The following is a 15340-nucleotide window of genomic DNA, read 5'->3' on the forward strand; positions in this document are numbered from 1 at the left end:
CATGATGGCTTCCTCCCTTGGTGGAGGTAATAACTCCTCTTTTCACCTTGTTTTTGCAGTGTCAAGGACTCGTGATGTTTTGAAGAAAGCAAGGACAAACTTGGAGGTAAAAAAAAAAAAGATTTTAAGATATTTTGTAACTGTTGTGTGAGTCGTCCTCAGGTGAAATCATGATTTGTATCAGGATTTTCTCCCCTCTTCTCATTACTCTTACCTGTGATTCCATCACTTGTCGTCTGTATTGTCTCTGCGTGTGAACACCTGCAGAAGAACGAGCAGAGACTTTCCTCTCTAAGCTCCTCCTCTTCCTCTCCCCGTGCCGGTAATTGTCTCGCCAGAACAGGCCGATGCTGATTTTTCTCTTCTTGTGCGTTTGTTGTTTGCAATCACGTCGATGTCGGCGCTTCACCATTTCAAAAGGGCAACTTCACCCCCCATCCAACAGCAGCAACTGACAGCATTTACATATACATAATCCTCCATTTTCTTTAGAGCTTGTCCTCAGGGGATGTCGTTAACATCTGTCGACCTTTTGAGACACTTTTGTGATTAAATTCACTTGACTTGACACTCACATTTATCAACAAGTTTAGAGTCTAAAACACAAAGCTGCTGCCCAAAAAAAAAAAAAAAAAAACTCAAATCAATACACACTCATAAATTCACAACTGCATGGACAAACACAGCAAATGTGTGTTTTTGTTTTTGTTACGTAGCATGACACTCACCAATCAATCTGCATCCTCCTACAATTAACCAGAACTATTTTTCAGCGTAATCTTTATTGACACGGAGCCCCAATCATGACATGCGAGGAATCATTTCAATTGTGGCCACAATATAGACGCTAACGTGCGCAACATGCTCATTTGTGACCGCCAGATAGGTACAGTATAACGTGCGTACGAAGTTATTAACTACTTAGGCCGCAACCAGCTAGCTAGCAACGAGATTCAGCTGCGCTACTAGTGTGGCTAAACCGCGTTGCCAAGTCTCTCCTAAGTCAGTAATCATCGCCTCTATGGCAGCAAAAAATAGATACATTTCTTCCGATTATCGTCATGAATATGGAGGACCAAAATAAGAAAATAAATAAATGCATAATAAAAAGATAACAAATATAATTCAAAAATTAACTCATTCACTGCCATTGACGGCTATAAAATTGAATTTGAACGATTTCTATTAGTTTCACATTTTTTTCCACTTTTAACAAGAGTATGAAAACCTAGAAAAAAATATATTGTACATTTAGAAAAGATATAAAATCTGATTAGTCATGAGTTAACTATTGAAGTTATACGATTAATTACAATTAAAAAAATTAATCGTCTGACACCTCGAAATTTTTAATAATATTATTTATTTATTAGTAATTTTGTTTAATTACTTATTTATTTAAACTCAAGATTAATCACAAATTTTATATCTGTTCTAAGTGTACAATACATTTTTTTCTAGGTTTTCATACTCTTGTTAACAAAAGTGGAAAAAAAAATGTGAAACTAATGAATGATGAACTATGAATTTTTTACGTCTATAGCCGTCAATGGCAGTGAATGAGTTAAATACAAGAAAAATATATAAATAGAAATGGAAACAACAAAATATATATACATAAATAAATAAAAATAAATACAATATTATTGCATTATATTATTTATTTCCATTTAAATTATTTTTTGTATTAAATTTTGTAATTATATTTTTTTATATTCATTTTCATTTTCGCTTTTTATTTATTTATTATTTCGGCATTTCTGGTCCTCCATACAAGAGGCAATGTTTAGGAAAGACGTGAAAGTGTAGCTAATTGCTAAGCTAAACTACGATTCACGTCATCATGAAACAACGGAATTAAGTGTGTGTGTGATTAGAGTACACTTTTCAAAGACGTCTGGCTCTAACTGTGATCAAGTGAAAAAAAAAGCAGGCAATTTAGTAAGTGTCTTACTCACTACCCTACACAGCTAAACAAGACCAAAACCAGAAATGGATTACGTTAAAGGGGAAGTCAACTCTCAAAGAAATTATTGACAATAATATGTTTTATGCAGCCCCACTATTCTAAATATGGTATTCTGGTTGATATTGTGGTGGTGGAATATGAGTTAAGCAGCAAAATCCATCCGTTTTTAATCCATCTCAGGGGGCAGCCATTTTGCCACTTGCTGTTGACTGAAGATGACATCACAGTTGCTCAGGTCTCAGTTAACAACCAATCACAGCTCAGCTTCAGAAAACAGGTGAGCTGTGATTGGTCATTGCCTGAGCCCTGAGCAACTGTGATGTCATCTTCAGTCGACAGCAAGTGGCAAAATGGCCGCCCTCTGAGATGGATAAAAACGGCTGGATTTTGCTGCATCACTCATATTCCACAAATGTAATATTCATCAGAATGTCAAGTTTAGACTAGTGAGGTCACATATAATATATTATTGTCAAGTAATGTTTAAGGTTGACTTCCCCTTTAAAAGTATTAATACAGTATAAAATATTTAGTAATGTTATTTGTCTGTCTTTTGACTTTTTGGGTCTGCACAGCAAATGTTGTGAAAATTGCATTTATTCCTAAAAGTTCATACAACGCATTCAGAACTTCTACATTTAAGATGAAATTTACAATTGTCTGTCTAAATGATAGCTGAAACAAAATCAAAAATAGGAAGTGCAATTGTGATTTTGGGGAAACTCTATATTGTGGCCACAATCAAATTTATTTTTTGTCTCCTCTGCATCATGTCTGGGGCTGCTTATAAACAGACTTACAGTATATATGATAGGGGCAGAGGTGAAATCCAGGTCCTGAAAGTAAAAACCCTGCCACAATTTGGCTTTAGCCCCAGGTGCTAGCTAGCTAGCTAACTCCAATGGTGCGTTTACCTGCTTGGGAGCTCGCTAGCTAGCGTCAGCGGCTAAAGCCAAACTGTGGCAGGGTTTTTACTTTCTGGAACTGGATTTGCCACCTCTGATTCCCCTGATGCTAGCTAGCTAGAAACCCTGCCACAGTTTGGCTTTAGCCCGTGATGTTAGCTACATAGCTAGCTAGCTCCTGGGGCTAAAGCCAAACTGCGGCAGGGTTTTTACTTTCTGGACTTGGATTTGCCACCTCTGAATGGACTGTCATTTGGCCCGTGGTGGCTGAAGCCATAGGGCAGCCATCTTACGTTGCCACTGCAATGAAATGTACATGTAGTGCTTCTCAGAGACTTCTTGGTACAACCGTTAGCCACACACTGAAACCTTAAACACTGCGGGGAAATCAATGTATTCAGTTAGGCAGGCTTAGCGAGTGGCAACCTAAGATGGCCGCCGTTGGCTTCACATCTCCTGGCAACGAGTAAGCTGCGTTGTTAGACCTTATATATAAATCTATGTGCTCATGTTGTCAATTTCATTCGCAACCTTCTATCCTTGCAAGCAGCTGAGGAACCAGGAGGTGGCGCCAGAGAGCAACCTGCTAATGTCCCTCGCCTGAGGACCGCGGCCAATCAGCACCCTGCGGCCAGGAAGCGCACCAGCCGATGCTTGCTGTAGACCATCCGACAACCAGCCTCAATGCTACCACCTGAGACCTCGATATTGAAAATAGCCAAGATGCCCCCCCCCCCCTTTTTTTTTTAATTCACCCCCGTCTCGAAGCAGGCCTTAGCAGACTCCCTTCAGCCCCCAAAAGTTCATGTTGTTCTTTGAGTGTAACTGTCAGCAGTGTGTATGACGGAAGGTGTGTGAAACGTGTCCCTGGTGGTTTCAGCGACAAGCCGGATGGAGCGGCTTGAAGACCCCCCCTTGCCCAACAGAGCGGAGCGTCTTCTTCCGAGAGCCTGTGGAGGGAAAAAAGATGTTTTGTGCACGTCAAAAAAAAAAAAAAAGAAGAAGAGGTTTGTGAGAGGAACTCTGCGCGCATATACAAACACCTTTACAAAAGTTTTGGGTCACTTAATAATGTCTATATTTTTTTTTAAAGAAACGCTAATTTATGGACAAACATGGACTATCGCTAGTTTTACTTTGTGTTTTACATGCCTGACGCTTGGTTGGAGGAATCTAAAGTGTACGTCTTTTGCATATCATCTCAGTTAAGCTACGCCAGGACTCGCAAATCAAAACGCGTGGTGCTCGTGGGTGGAACTTAACTGGTTGGAAGCCAATGCGTGACAATTATTTTTTGTTACGCTCCCCCGAAGAAGAAGGAAAGAAATTAGAAGTAATATATATATATATATATATATATATATATATATATATATATATATATATATAGTTAACTCACAATTAATCGTAAATTTTATATCTGTTCTAAATGTACTATAAAAATGTACAGTACAATATTTATTTTCTAAGTTTTCATATTCTTGTTAACATAAAAGTGGACAAAAATGTTAAACTAATATGGCTGCATATTTTAGTCACTGATACAGTAATTTCATAATCATTCATGAAATTGAGTTAAAATTAAATGCCCTGCGATTGGCTGGCAACCAGTTCAGGGTGTACCCCGCCTACTGCCCGAAGCCAGCTGGGATAGGCTCCAGCACCCCCGCGACCCTAGTGAGGAAAAGCGGCCAAGAAAATGGATGGATGGAGTTAAAATTAAAAAGGTCGCACTGTAAAAAAAATAATAATGTGATATTGATTTGTGTTGAGGTCATTTTTCTGCCACTAGATGGCGTAATTGCATTTGTAAGACGGTGACAGCTCAGTGCATTTTTCTTTTCATATTTAATTTTTAACATGAATTAACTTTTTGAAATTCTGCACATTTTTAAATTTTTAAAATACAACTGAACATTATATATATATATATATATATATTTTTTTTTTATTTTTTTTTTTAAAACATGACAAGACGTGATTTTTCTTCTTTTTTGTTGAAAATCACAAACTTTTGTAAAAAAGCTCTTCATTAGAATTCAAAAGTTATTTCTAAGCGACCCACAAACTTTGGAACGGTTGTGTGTAAATGTGCGCATGGTGTGTGTGGTCAAGGAAAGTTCACTCAAAGAAAAACAATCCTTAATCCCATCAATCCCCAGATTTGTTTCAGTCTTGAAATCAAACTCACTGACGTTGGCAATGTATTAGTGGAGCTAACGGAGGAATGTCGGCCCGCTGGATGTTTTGTGACTACCGTGAATCTTTTCTGCATCCATCAAAGACGAGTCAGACACCAGCAAGCGGCTCAACGTTTTGTCACCAGCTTCCTTTTTTTTGCTTCTTCAAAGTGCTGAAGTGGCGAGATTTGGCATTTCTAACATGCATGTTTGCTAAATTGTGAGGTTGAAGTGCCGCAAAAAAAAAAAAAAGAAGCTGACGTACGAGCATGTGCAATAATGCAGTGACTTGAATGAATCTATCACTGGAGTGTCGCATGATCATGATTGAAAAAAAATAAAAATAAAGAAATGATAGGACGGGTCAACATTGCCATGACTTGCCAAAGTTTGTACTTTAACTTGCCTTAACCATGTGAATGAGGAATTAGCCAATCAGGATGCGGAAGGCTTCCATGCAGAAGCACATGGCACCGCTTTGCTTTCTTTCCGGTTGTGCAGTTTTGGACCAAAAAAAATGAAAAGAAAAGTTGGATTTTCTCCAAAAGGCCTCATGCCATTTATTTTGTGTTTCTCTATTTTGACGTTCTCGTGGCTCGTGGTCATGTTCTAGACGACGCAAACTTTGGCAGGCTACTGGTGGGATCATTTTGTTCTGTACATTTTGCTTCGTTTGCCGCTTGTACATGTGCCATCCATGCTGTAAATAATTTGCTTTTTTTAATGTGCGTGAGTGTGCGCTTGAATAAACGTGCATTTTCTTTGTGCAAAGTTGAACGTTTGGGGTAACTGTGCAATAACTTGGTTTTTTTTCAATTGATGTTAAACATCTTTGTATTTCAAAGTGTGTTCTTGCCACGTATTATTTATATGCAGCCACTTTGTGTGTGCGATAAAGGATCACTTTGCCTTTACGATGCAAATTGAAAGCTTTATTAGTCTCAAAATGGATCATTTCCGCACCCATTTTTTGTGTATTTTCCTTGCTAGAGCATAAAAAAAAAGCCTTATTCTTGTTCGAGGGAGGGAATCAATGCGGTGCGAACCATGTCTTGTTGCGTTCCGGATGTAAATACTGTAGCGCTCTTCAACGAGTGCAAGCTTTTAATGTGGCGGGAAAGAAGCTTCGATTTGGATTTGCATAAGCGACGACAGAAAAAGCCGAGGCAGGACTCGTGTGGATCCCGCCTCTGATGACCGTTTCAAGTGTGTTGTGTTGCCAAAAAGTATTTATTGAAAGATTTTGGAAAAGAACCAATAAAATGTAAAAAAATAAAAAGCCAGAGTGTCTTCCTTTTGTTATGTGTTTTAAATTAAAAATTAAAAATGTATCCATCCATATATATCCAATTGTGGACCACCATCCATTTTCTAGTGGCCCTGACTCGACAACTACTAAATAAATGGGTTTTTTGTAAATTTTTTGGGGGGATAAGCAAAGAAACTACTTAGAACTCGAAAAGTTACAATTTTCCTTATAATGCCTCATGAAGATAATTCATTTAAGATAAAAAAAAAAAAAAAATAATAATAATAGTGTTTTTTTCTCCACTTACTGCAGTTGCCATCTTTGTCAAGGTCTGATTTGCGACTTTTTTTTTAATTGCTTTATTTAACAAATTGAAATCAAAAGCCAAAGCAAACAAACATTATCACAGTACACAACAATCTCACAATAACAGTAAAGGAAAAAGAAATAAAATGAAAAAATATGCCAGGGGTCTTAAACTAAGAAATATAAAAAATAAAATAAAAAAAATGAGAACACAAATTTAAGGTCTTGATAGCCTTCTTATTTTTGGAAGTAGAGATGGACTGTAAATATACATCCATCTCTTTCAAAAACAGAACAAAAATAGGTTTCGACTTTCCACAGAACTTAGCAAGATAAATTAAAAGATTAATCAAATAATATTATTTTTCAAATGAATTGTCATAGTTCAAAAATCCAAACAAAACATTCGGCAAGGAAAGCTCAAAATTACAAAAAATATGATCTGATTTGCGACCTTATCGGGACTTATGACTTCCGGTTGTCACACACGCATGCGCTTACACCCTTTTGCCCCTCAGTTGCGCGTTCCGGTCGATGGGTGCGAGTGTGTCAGTGTGTCTGTCTCAGTTCTCCGAATTATTTCAAAGAGGTGAGACGCGCCTGTCGGCGGGAGCGCGCGGTTGGGGGTCACAGGGGGGGGCGGGTGTGAGTGTTGGGACGCGTGCCTGTGTGTCGCAGCAGTAGCCGGAAACGGCGTCGGTGTGTGACGCAACAAGACACACCTGGGGCAAGACACAAGTGGCTGAGGGCACTAATTGGTTGACACGAGGAAGGGCAGGATTACACTTAACGAGACCAAGGGAGACACTCAAGGAAAAACATAACACAAACATGACAATGTCGAAGAAAATTGTCGTGGAAAAAAATCCAAAGGCACTCGCGAATGTACGGAGCACTTCCGGGAGTATTCACCCGCTCTGATTGGAAATGAGCAGCTGCTTCGTCTCCACTAACGCAACGTGAGCATTCGGCATCGCTCGGCTTCACTCGGCTACCCGATCAAGGTACGTTCGACTTTGCTTAGTTTGCTCGGATTTTCAAACTCTTGAGAATGAGGTCAAACGGGCTCTTTGCACAAATCCACTACTTCCTGAACTCGATACCACCACTTCATTTCCTGTCTTTCATGATTGGACAAACTGATTAATTCAGGTGTGTCTGGCCATTGTCGTCGTGGTTACTGAGGTCAGCCACTGAGTTCAGAAAGTAGTGGATTTGTGCAAAGAGCCCAATACGAGGCCTTTTTTACTCAGATTTTTGGGGTCAAAGTTTGATTTGTGTACAGTAAGTAAAGTATTTCTTATAATTTAGACTGTCATTTTAAAAAGCAAGTTTGTTGTAATTCAAACCAACTAATGAATGACCATTTTAGACAAATTATGATTAACTTGGTAAGAATTTGCTGAGGAAAAACAAACTTTTCAAGCTTAACTAAATGTCAACTAACTTAAGGAATGCATTATTTTTCATTAGATTACCAAGATAAAACATATTTTTTTAAATGATAGAAATACAAATAATTGAATACGGTGTCTGTAATGCATGTTTTTATTTTCGAAAAACACAATGCATGCCCGACAAGAAAATATCCCAGTAAGACCTGAGTTAATAAAAGTTCATCTTATTTCCTTTTTTTTTTTCAACAAGTACAACTTTGTGCAAACAACTTGAACCGCAAAGCATTTCAAGACATTCGTAAAATTCAAGTTTTGCCATCTGGTTCGTCAACGCACACTTGGCAGCCATCTTGTTGAATAAATACAATAAACGCACACCGACTGCATAGATAAAAGATTCTGATTCAGTTTCATCAATGGACAAAAACATTCCACATTTCGTCAATCTGAACGAGAAATGCTGAATTGGCGTCACCGTGCGAAACAACAAGACTTCTTATTGCACTCGACGTTCAAGCTCAATTCTTTATCCACTGAATGCACGTTTGAGCATTGGCCAATAGGGGGCCTTTTCAAAAATAATAACAGACGGCCAATTATCATTTTACATTTCTTATGAAACAGTCAATGTTGTAAATCAGGAAGTAAATAATTTCCATCCTCTCATATGACCATTACAGTACATCAAAGTGCAACTCTGTCAAATATGACGTCTGTTCTTTTATTTTGAAGGCATCATTTCACGGAAAACAAAATAATGGGAGTAGAAGAAATGTGATTGAACTTTTAAGGGCATCATGAATAACTTGCGTTGCTTATGTACTGCATACATTCATGACCTCAATCTACAACTAAATTCATCACTTCAAGCTTTTTTTTTTGTGTGTGCCTGTTTTTGCACTTGTTAAACGGCAAACAAAGGATTTATTTATTTAGCCCACAACACAGAACCGGCCCAAAAACAAATCCCTATCAGGCGAGCCCTAACTTATTCGACATTATTGAAATACAACTTGATCACACTTGACATGCATGTGATCACAACGTGCAGCAAAACATTCAAGACACACACACACGGTGATTCAGTCAAAGTGTCGTCATCGTCGTCAAACTGCGGCTGCGCTTTGCTACATTCTGTGTGTTTGATAGCCCCGAATGCAGACACGAGGCCGCGCCCGCTGCCTTTAAGCCGTAAACGTGTTTCAGGTGCAAGATTTTGCCGCTAAATGTCAGGAAAAGCTCTCGCGACGTGAAGGTCAGATGGGCTTGTAGAGCAGCGAGGTCACGTATTTCTTCTTGTACCGGTGGGTGGCACTCAGCACCATCACGCCGTCCTGAAAATAGAACAGCGAGAGCTCAGCAAGACTGTTTGCAAGCTGACACACACACACACAAAAAGGACAAAACCGACTGCTGGAAAAAATATTACCTTCCCTTGGGTAGGCGTTATTTAGGGCTGTCACTATCGAATATTTTTAAATTGATTATCCTATCGATTATTCCATCAAATAATCGAGTAATCACGTCCGCCCTCCTGCCCCCAATATTTATTTATTGTAATCCACTACGGTTAAACCAAATGTGAGTTGAATTGAGTGTATATAACTACTTATTATTTATTATCTTGTGTACATGAGTGTTATTAAAAAACAACTGGTGCTGTCACTATCAAATACTTTTAGAATAATAATTGTAATTTTGCATTTAAGTGTATCACAAAAGCATTTTTTTTACTTCCTTACTGTTCATTAACCAGTGATTGGTGTTTGACTTATACTCCATATTTGTATAGTGATTTAAAAAAAAAAGGGGGGGGGGGTGTTAATGTTTTACTGCTTCTGTCATTTTTTTTCCAAAGTAAAAACAGATGTTTGCAAAGTTCTTATTTTGATTAAACACAGAAGATAATCAGTCTTCTTTCATGAAGGACTATAAAAATCCGTGAACAATTACTGTTGATGTGCTAAAATCAGATGTGGACAATTTCAAATAAAAAAATGTCTCCAAACGATTACTCGATTATTGAAATAGTTGGCGATTAATTTGACAGTCGATTACTTGACTGTCGATTAATATTGACAGCGCTAAAACCAACATGAATTAGACTATGCTAAACGGTTAGCAATTGTGATTAGCATTAGCATGCTAGCGATGACCATTTAAGGTAAACAAACACTAACTACCATTTAGTTCACATATACTGTACATCAATATCTCCATTACACGTGTAATAGAGTCTTAAAAGTCGCTGAGAGAGGATAATAAATAATGCGTTATATTTATAGGCGCGTTCCTAGCCACTCAAGGACGCCGTACAATTTTAAAAACGATTTAATTAAAAGCACTGTTTAAAACAATAACTTCAAGTCCACTGCGTGCGTCCGTGTCGGACGGCGGCTTCCAGCATAGCTTCCAGGCAGACATTTTTTTTTGTCTGTCAACTTGTTCGACTTTCCTCCCCCAGCCGTAGCGCTACTGAACTTTCCTAGTTTATTACGACGAACACTGGCTGTACAAGTGCAGACTCACCTTTATAGAGAGCGCGTAGAGATGGTTGAGCATAACATGGTTGGGTTCGGGCAGCAGGGCGGGGTCACACTGACAAGACGGGGGGGGCACGTTATCACACAGCCGACACAAAAACTGCCCAAAAGGTAAGCTGTCGGCACTTACTGAAATATTGGTGTCCTTGTTGAGGATGACCTGAAGGAGATGAGGGGGGAGGATGGGGGGGGCTTTGAAATGCCCCTCGGGTCTGAACACGTACTGACTCTGCCCGTACGGACCTGGAGGGGAGCTGGACAGATCTGCAAGCGGAAGCAAATGCGCCACGACTCGTCTCAACGCAGTATATGATTGAAAAGAAAACGTTTGACTTCAGTTCCTCTTGAAACGAGACAAAGTGGCATTTCTGCAGAAATTGCCTGGGAATGATGAAGAGCGGAATGCTAAGATTTGCATGAAGTCAATTGAAAGGTCAATTACTAAAGCACTAAAATGTCCTCCGTGGTGGACGGCAATGCTAGCCATTGAGCTAACTCGACTTGTTTGAAATCATGGCCACTAGCGTATTTATTTGAAAAGCTAGCATGCATTTAATCCATCCATCCATCCATTTTCTTGGCCGCTTTTCCTCACTAGGGTCGCGGGGGTGCTGGAGCCTATCCCAGCTGGCTTCGGGCAGTAGGCGGGGTACACCCTGAACTGGTTGCCAGCCAATCGCAGGGCACACAGAGACGAACAACCACACTCACATTCACACCTAGGGACAATTTGGAGTGTTCAATTAACCTGCCATGCATGTTTTTGGAATGTGGGAGGAAACCGGAGTACGCGGTGAAAACCCACGCAAGCACGGGGAGAACATGCAAACTCCACCCAGGAAGGCCGAAGCCCGGACTCGATCTCACGTCCTCTGCACTGGGAGGCGGACGTGCTAACCAGTCAGCCACCGTGCTGCCATGCATTTAATCATTTCAGTGAAATTATAATGCATTTCTTGATATGGTAGTCAGTTGTTATTCATGTATATCGCTTGGCATAATGGCCATAGATATATTTGCAATGTACAATCGAAGGTGGGATTCGAACCCGCAACCTACGGGTTACCGGACAATGCACTTTACCAACTGCGCCACTGAGCGGTATCAGACAGGTGGTAATGATATTGTATATATGGAAGTGGGCGTGGAAAAAGTGATTAATATCATTAAGATATTTAACGTTAAATTGTGCAAATACTGTAAGTAATGTGGAATCAGACGATAGATTTCCAGGATGGCGTGAATTTTTGAAGCAAATTTGGAAGTATTATGTGGGAGTTGTTACACTGCAAAAAATTGTGGAGAATAAAAAATCACAATAACATATAAAAGCTTCAGCATTCACACAATAACTGAAAGGAGAAACAAAACAAAAAAAAACACACCCGATGAGTCGGAACCCTCCAGCGAGTCCACCTGCAGGGCGTCAAACACCTCAAAGTCGGACTTCTTCACCTGAATCAAGTTGTTGATGGTGCCGAGCTGACTCGTCACCACCGGCTGCAAAAGACAAACATGGGCGTGGCCTTTTAAAACCGTCGCAAATAATGAAGCGTCTCTCATAAAATGACCGCTTCGGGGTCGCAAGGCGCAAGAAATCAAACGTACCTCTGAGGGATCGTGCACCCACTGCCCGTCCACGAAAAACTTGTACTGGTGCTCGCCTTCAGGCAAGTCCAGGATTGCTACAAAATCATTGTGGCTTTGTAAACAAAACAAGACATTCGCGTTATGATAACGAATCAGCAGACGCAGTTACGATGATGGAGAGTCAAGCCCCATTTGTCAAGAGAAGAAAATATAGCAAACTATTTTTTTTACCCTTCCAACATACTTTAAACACATTTAAACAAACTCAAACACACTTTTGAAATGCATTGTAAAGAAGAAAGCTAATTAAATGCAATTAAAAAGCTCATTAGAAGCATAAAATGTATATAGAAAATGTGTGTGTGCGTGTGTGTGTGTGTGTACATGTGGAGTGTGTGCCTTTAACTCTGTAGTTTTATTTTTTTTAAAGTAGACTTGTAGAATTTAAACCCAATAATGGCTCTAATTTTGAGGTCAGTTATTTATTTATTTACATCCAACCACTCAAAAATGTTGAGTGGCATCAGATCGATCCATACATATACGTTTTGTTTTTTATGCCCCCTATGGACAATAATCACTGTATTATGCTACTATATTAACAAAACTAACAATGATGTACACAGTATGTATATTTAAAAAATATCTATACAATTACAATAACAGCTTTCACGGTTTAATTGAAAAACACTAAACTTGTGGGATTTGAGCCCAAAAATGGCTCTGCTTTCGAGGCGTGATAACTAAGTCATATATGAATTGAATGATTTTTAACTCCAATAAAATGCTTCACAGTACATGTACAATACATGTGAGGGCACTACAGTAATTTAGTATACTGTAAAAACTGAGAAAAAGCAATCAATCCCCCCCAAAAAATCAATAAGTCATCATGTGAAAGAAAAAATAAAACAATATAGTGGTGGCGTGAACAATGAACTGCAAATATAGTGACGGAATGCTGTATCATTTTGGGCGGGAACCTCATGCATAAAAATATGGGCAATTTTTATTTTTTTTATTTTTTTTTTAAATCCATGAAATTGGTCTATCCCCATGTCATCACATTATTCATCTAAAAAAGGATTGGAAATAGCTTGAAAACAAATAACGGTGCTGGATGGTTTCTTTTAGACAATAAAAAATGAATATAGTTATGTTAGAACTAATCTTTTAACTGTTTTGGATACTTTGATTGGCTGGAAAATGTTGTAAAACTCTGCGGGAGCCGCGCATCATTAAGTTGCCTCAAGATTGAAAGTCTGGATGGTTTTTCTTTGACAATAATGAGTGAAACTAGGTACTTTAGATACATTTATGTAAGCCTGTTTTGGAAAAATGCATTGCTGTAATGCTTCAGCGCAAAGGAATTGCATCAGCCATGAGGGTAAAGTCGTACGGATTCATTCATCAGTTGATCGTTTTGTGTATTGCATCACTTATGGCTCAATTTGAAAAAACATTACCTGTTGCTATGTAAGAAAAAGATATATATATATATAAATATATATATATTTTTTACCTTTTATTGAGCGGTATCTTGTTGCTCCAGTTATTAAAGGAGCCAGCAATGTAGACCTCCTTGCCTCCTCCAGCCCATCGGATAACCGTGGGACGAGCCTGAGGGACAGTTTTCACCAGGTCGTCCAGATCTGAGGTGAATTCTTTCTCTCCCAACACCTGCAATTGTAAATACAAATAACCGCAATGAAAAGCAACGTTCATGTCCGTCATGTAAGACTTGCGTGACCCTGCAGTACTTTCGACTCAAGCCCACGCGTGTTGAAGATGTTGGGGTCGTCCGTGCTGTCCACCATCTTGCTGCTGGGTTCCAGGTCCTTGTGGCCCCCGCCACTGTCGGAACGCTGAGCTTTGGCACCATGGCGGTCGGCGGACACCCTGTCGCTTGTGTTGCCCATCGCGCCACGCTATTTACACCTCTGAAAGGAAACAGCCAATGAACAACTACGATACCAAAATACTTTAATATCAAATAAATGGCTAACTGATTATGTGATCATTTAAAAAAAGAAGTGATTTTCAAGCAAAGATTTTGTAACTTCAACTATCCACAATCTACCCCCCCCCCCCCGGATTTTTATTTATTTATTTATAAAGAATTTTGGAATATACATTCGTGGGAAATGCCAACTGAAGGCTTATTTAAGTTTTCTTTTTTAAGAATGTATACCAATTGGCTGTATAATTGTTGGGAAACATTGTCCAAGTCCTTGAATGACAACCGATATAAACGACAGTAGATTGATGTCTTGTATCCTTCGAGTTGTAACCTCCACACATCACGTAGACGACATGAGTATTTTTAGCTGCTCCTTGTGGTGCGGCTAGCCGAAACCACAGAATGTGTCACCCACTACCTTTGTGCTTTGTGGTGGTAATCGGTCGTAGTGTCACATTTAGTGCGTGACAACACGGGGAAAGTTAGTTACTAAACATTTGTTGCAAAAGAGGTAGCAAACTCACCTCAACCAGCTGGTGTTTATCACCGTCCTGTCTTTAACTGACTAGCGGAGAACCCTCGTCCTCCCCTCCATAGAGATGTATAAATAGATACCACTTTGAGCAGGTTGACACGTTGCTTGGATACGTGCTCGCATCTGCCATATTGTATGTGGCAGGGTAAGTGTACAGGGACGTAGAGATGTAATGGGGGGCTTCGTATTAGCCACAACGTGAGAAACTTCCATTGGCAAAATTATGTAATGGGCAAATTACACGTTAGGTCTAACTATGAGCGCTCCACCGTGCAACATCCAATATGGCGGCAATGTTAACGTACAATCAGTGATAAAGACGCAGTTGGTGCATGTCGGTGCTCTCTTGAGGCTCCACATGCCGTTGGAATGCTGCCTTCAAAGTAGCTCGGAAATATGTGACCCTTCAGGCCATATACTTCATGGTTTAGATTTGTCCCTCTATACCTGCCCAAGATTTCAAATCAATAGAGGTATTAGACAGGGTTGTAACAGCTCGCCTGTATTATTTATTCTAGTGGCAGAACTTCTAGCGATTAGGATAAAAAATAGTGGTATTGAAGGAATAAACATTTTGGCGAGAAATATTTTAATAGGTCAATTTGCGGTCGACACAACACTAGCTTTAACGAATGAAAGACAAACAAAGGAGAAGAACTTGGACTTTTTGGTTAACAATTTAATTTCTCTGGCGAAACATTTTACT

General features: G+C 39.3%; 2 protein-coding genes across 9 annotated transcripts in view; one reads left to right on the forward strand and one right to left on the reverse strand.

Moving 5' to 3' along the window:
- The window catches only part of LOC144042641 (myomegalin-like), a 68167-nt gene extending 61834 nt beyond the window's left edge, over positions 1-6333 (forward strand). For 6 of the 7 annotated variants that reach the window (XM_077555480.1, XM_077555474.1, XM_077555476.1 and 3 more), the window contains 3 exons: positions 60-106; positions 268-322; positions 3425-6333. In XM_077555480.1, coding sequence (XP_077411606.1) covers positions 60-106; positions 268-322; positions 3425-3537 — 215 coding nt within the window. In that variant the 3' untranslated portion in view covers positions 3538-6333. The remainder of the gene's footprint in view (positions 1-59; positions 107-267; positions 323-3424) is intronic. The other variant, XM_077555478.1, reaches the window with a different exon arrangement.
- A 2373-nt stretch (positions 6334-8706) lies between these two features.
- On the reverse strand, positions 8707-14754 carry prkab2 (protein kinase, AMP-activated, beta 2 non-catalytic subunit). 2 transcript variants are annotated; one of them, XM_077555973.1, is made up of 8 exons: positions 14624-14754; positions 13900-14079; positions 13662-13819; positions 12158-12251; positions 11935-12049; positions 10680-10813; positions 10536-10604; positions 8707-9340 (listed from the first exon to the last, which is right to left on the reverse strand). In XM_077555973.1, the coding sequence occupies exons 2-8, from the start codon at positions 14056-14058 to the stop codon at positions 9263-9265; spliced, it is 807 nt and encodes a 268-aa protein (XP_077412099.1). In that variant the 5' UTR covers positions 14059-14079; positions 14624-14754; the 3' UTR covers positions 8707-9262. The 2 variants fall into 2 exon arrangements, with proteins under 2 accessions (XP_077412099.1, XP_077412100.1); XM_077555974.1 differs by lacking the exon at positions 14624-14754 and adding an exon at positions 14518-14621.
- Between the last annotated feature and the right edge of the window lie 586 nt (positions 14755-15340).

This window comes from Vanacampus margaritifer, chromosome 2 (genome assembly GCF_051991255.1).
Source record: "Vanacampus margaritifer isolate UIUO_Vmar chromosome 2, RoL_Vmar_1.0, whole genome shotgun sequence".
Classification (NCBI taxonomy): Eukaryota; Metazoa; Chordata; class Actinopteri; order Syngnathiformes; family Syngnathidae; genus Vanacampus; species Vanacampus margaritifer.

Coding starts and splice junctions, on each gene's coding strand:
- prkab2 (XM_077555973.1), bottom strand. CDS start 14,058: ATGGGCAACACAAGCGACAGGGTGTCCGCCGACCGCCATGGTGCCAAA. Junction 12,252..13,661: donor AAGATACCGCTCAATAAAAG/GTAAAAAATATA, acceptor TTGTTTACAAAG/CCACAATGATTTTGTAGCAA. Junction 12,050..12,157: donor GGGTGCACGATCCCTCAGAG/GTACGTTTGATT, acceptor TGTCTTTTGCAG/CCGGTGGTGACGAGTCAGCT.